This window comes from Cyprinodon variegatus, unplaced genomic scaffold (genome assembly GCF_000732505.1).
Source record: "Cyprinodon variegatus isolate N-32 unplaced genomic scaffold, C_variegatus-1.0 Scaffold264, whole genome shotgun sequence".
In the NCBI taxonomy this organism is placed as follows: domain Eukaryota; kingdom Metazoa; phylum Chordata; class Actinopteri; order Cyprinodontiformes; family Cyprinodontidae; genus Cyprinodon; species Cyprinodon variegatus.
Genome location: NW_015150717.1, coordinates 407,795 through 412,275, shown reverse-complemented (window position 1 = coordinate 412,275; position 4,481 = coordinate 407,795). Strand labels below are relative to the sequence as shown.

The 4,481-nt window shown below is 35.8% G+C and overlaps 1 protein-coding gene across 1 annotated transcript in view; it reads left to right on the top strand.

The window, feature by feature from the left end:
• LOC107089750 (netrin-G2-like) overlaps positions 1–4,438 on the top strand; it is a 94,935-nt gene extending 90,497 nt beyond the window's left edge. Inside the window, exon 6 of the mRNA XM_015382700.1 lies at positions 3,822–4,438. Within this exon, the coding sequence (XP_015238186.1) occupies positions 3,822–4,012 (191 nt within the window). The 3' untranslated portion in view covers positions 4,013–4,438. The remainder of the gene's footprint in view (positions 1–3,821) is intronic.
• Positions 4,439–4,481: the final 43 nt, after the last annotated feature.

The following is a 4,481-nucleotide window of genomic DNA, read 5'->3' as shown; positions in this document are numbered from 1 at the left end:
GTTTCTTATCTTTCAATCTTTGCTGGTATATCGTAATGTTTTTAACTGATTCCACCCCCACCCCTCCCACCCCATCCCCATAGTTAATGATCACCACAGCATTTAAGGATAGAATTTCTCTAGTATTTCATATAAATTGTAGGTTTTTAGACACCCCCCCCCCCCAAAAAAAAGAAACTATTTGTCTGTGCCTTACCAGCTTGTTGAAGTGAACACTAATTTTTGTGTATGTAAACTTCTGACTGAAGAAATCCATGGCTATAAAACCTTTCAGCTCCTCAGGATCAAACTAGATATGCTTCAGTATTTATGCTTTATTTATTTAAAGTTGAGTATCCTGTTAAGTGTAATGGAAGTTTAAGTTTGAAAAATAAAAAAACTGTTCTGTTCCTGGGAGTTTGACAACCTTCTGTCTTTTCAGCCAAATCAATCAAATCCTACTCATTATAATATAGAGGGCAGGACTAGATATTTACTTAATATAAATCCTTTCCAGCTTTGTATATCTAACCAGTCGAGATCACTGTATAGTTATAATTTGTCAGCTTTAAAGGTAAACTTCCATTTCATCTGGTAAACTAGTTTCGAACCCAAACACCAAACATCAATTAGATTCCTGTTTAGACTCCTGTGTCATTCTAACACAGCCCTCCAGGCTGTACAGACTCCAGCTGTGAGAATGTAAAGTGCTATAAAAGACTATAGCACACTGAATAACATGAATGTTAAATACAGATTCCTTCATTCCCCAAAGGACTTCTGAAACTTTTGATCTCAGGAGAGCCCCAGGTCGAACAGTTACTGGGGATCATTTACGACAATTTTAAAGGTAAGAGACCAATAATTTTAGCATGAGGTCTGAAGAGCTGCACAGGTCGATTAGGCTTTATACACCCTCTGGATCCTCTAAAGTATAAAGTGTGTGGAAAAATTCCTTCATGTTCCATTTATGCATTATTTTCACTCTGTCTTCTCCCCTCTCATGGTTGTGTTCACTTTATGTCCTTGATTAAGGTAAGACGCAACACTTTTTGTCAATATTCCTGTTCAAACATCTAACTGCTGTTTACATTTCTTTTTTTCCTCTGAAAAGGATGCTTGTTAGGAAAAAAAAATCCAATTATTGTTTTGTCAGCTTAGTCCTCCGTCCTTTCCCTAAATAACATTTCACTGTTAACCATCTACAACTGATAAATACCAATAAACCAGCATCTTGACTCATTGTGCTAATTTGAGGAAGAATGTCCCATTGCCTTTCCAGTCTGCAAAGTAATTGGCCATTTATATTTAATTAGGCTGGTCTCCCCTACTGCTTGCATGGTTCCCTCAGTGCTGAGAAAGGCACTTTATGGTTCTCCGGCTCATTAATATTTTAGCTGGCATCATCAGCCGAACAATAATAAAATAATAATGTGACGGCTGATTAAACAGCTAAACTCCGACTTTTTAATGTGCATTTAAATGTGTATTTGCATAAACATGCCCGGTAAACGCCTCTTTAGAGGACAGTGATGCCTTGCAGCACACTATTGCAGCCAACTTCTAAAGCTTAATAAAAGCGTAATTAGGGAGCAGCCCCAGCCAAGATAATCACGGAGCGAATGTGGGACAGCATCTCTCCACTGGTGGCTGCACCGCCTCTGCACAACATGGAGACCTCTGTTGCTGCACATTAATCTGTCTCTGAAGAGAAATTCTTTAAATCATTATGCAAATTTACTTTTTTGTGTTTTGCTAAAAAAAATTAAAAAAATCAGAGAGGCTGCTTACATATCAAATAAAACTTCCATCAGAGTTTTAATGTAGAAGGAGATTAAACTCTTTGGGCCTTTACTTTCCAATACTTAAAAAATATTTATTTTAAAATGTAGAAAAATACAACAACTGAATAAAATATGATTTTGCATTTATATCTGTTTACAATTACATTTAAAATGCAGCTCACAGGTTCTTTAAGTGCAGATATAAAAATAAAGCCCATACATACAATGAACAATAACAGAAAACTGAAAAAGGCAAAAACCATATGAAAATTAAGAAAAACATTTTTGTCTTTTAAATTTATTATTTTGGATAGAAAGTCTTCTAAAACTAAGTCACTATTAAGATTATATAAAATATTTCTCTGCTTTTTTACATATTTATTGTCTGTGACAAAATATAAATATATAAGCCAAGTGTTCACTCCTGGCATGAAAAAACAGTGATGTAGAGGTAATATTTCCTGCTCCTAGAAAAAATATTTTGTCTGAAATAAATATGGTAAATGTTTTATAAAATCTATTTTTTTATGCTGTTTCTGTCAGAGATCATATTTATTTTTATATTCAATAGAATTTAAGCCTGTATCGGATTTATTCGGACAAAAAACTAGCATCCTCTCTGTACCTCACCTCCAGCAAATATCTCTGCTAAGCAAGCTTTGCACTGGGAGCAAAGTCACTTTTTACATTACTGAACGAATCTGTCAATCCTGTTAAAGATTGAAGGGTTCAAGCGCTTTTCTAATTACTTTTGATGAATTTGATCAGCTTGCATGGTCATCCAAAACATCCAATACAAAAAAAATGGAAAACCAACAATATGTCTTTGGCTCTGCTTTCATCATGGATTTCAGAAAGGAAGTTAAGAACTTGTGTTTTGATAAAAAAAAAAAAAAGGTCCAAAAACTCTCACTTACAATAATTACACTGATAAAAGTGTGTGGCAAGATTCCCTTTTAACAAGCTTAATTTCAAATTCATATTTACCAGTAAGATATTTAGGCTTAATTTTTTGTATTGCATCAAAAAACACTCTAATTGAAAAAGTAAACTAAGCCTTAAAGTTTGTGCTGCCAATCAAGAAAGCAGCCAGTTATATCACCAATAACAGCGAAAGATTTAGCTAAATAATGTAATAAATTATATTATTAGTACCCCTAACCCTAACTCCAGAAATTTGCAAGAAGATTTTCAATCTGCTGATCTAACGGTGATTATACTTGGATCAGGATTTAAAAAAAAGTTAGAGTTAAATCTAAACTACATTATATTAACTCCACCACATTCCAATTAAGGTAATAAATAAACCAATTTTTAGCATTCACAACCTTTAATTACCACTGGAGCTCTCATATTCCTAAAATTGATTGCAAGTTATTTCATGCACAACAGACCCCTGGGTTTGACTTTAACGAGAAAAAACTATGAAAGGAAAACTGCCCTGAATGCATCTCATTTCTATTGTGTAAATCTCTAAAAACAGATCTGGATCAATCTATTTCCCTTCTCCAAACTGGACTCATCATGTGAGGCTGATTTCGCAGTGTCAGCTTTGGCTACAGAAACACTGACTGTCCTCCTCGCCTCCAATTCCCTTGTTTATGATTTTGCAGCGTATAATCGAGTCATCTGGTAATGTAATTAAATTCCCAGGAAGAATTAACATGCTTGAACCTACACAAGATTAAATGCATGAACACAAATACGTGCCCTCAGAATCACAGAGGATGAAGGAATTCCCTTCAGTAATCAGTGCAGCACACCAAAGCAGACTCAGCAAACCTGTGAGTGCACTAATGGAGAGGGAGTGGTTTGTCTTTATGGACCCAATATAGAGCTGAGAGCGCTGCCCCATAAAACGCAAACAGAGCCATTTATTCTTTAAACTGATGTTTAAACCTGTCTGATAGATTTGTTAGAACAAATCAATTTACACTTCTTACCGTCACCTGAAATAAATTTCCTTCCCTGTTCCCATCATTTACACTTTAAAGTAAGGTCAAAACATAAGCCTCTTCTTTTAGAGAACTAAATTGTAATCTGTCTCTTTTCATTCAGACTGTGAGTGCTATGGCCACTCCAACCGCTGCAGCTACATCGACTACCTGAACATCGTCACTTGTGTCAGCTGCAAGCACAACACCAGAGGCCAGAACTGCCAACACTGCAGACTGGGATACTTCCGCAACGCCTCTGCCGAACTGGATGATGAGAACGTCTGTGTTGGTCAGTCTGCTGGGAGGCAGTGAGAGCATGGGGAGGGGATGATCCATGTGTTTGTGTCAGTATAACAGCACAGTGCAATTTTTCTCTTTCTCGGACACAGAGGCAGATAAAGGGTTGGCAGAGCTTCTTTTAAAATTAAGGCAATTACTCATATGTTGTGTTTTTTGTTTGTTTTTTTTTGGATGGAGGAAAACCTGATCAGTAAAGCGAGGGATAATTTACATTTTCATTGCATACTTTAACAAATTAAACCCTTCTTTTAAAAATTGTTTGAAATTAACTCCATTAAGACATGCTTTCCAATATTCACATGAACTTTACATGTTTTAAATATTTTTTGTTTTTCAGAGTTTGTAGTTTGTGTGCTCTGCATCTTAATCAGTGTCTCTAAATAGCCCTTAGCTATGACTATGTGAGTGTGTATGGATGGATGGATGGATGGATGGATGGATGGATGGATGGATGGATGGATGGATGGATGGATGGATGGAT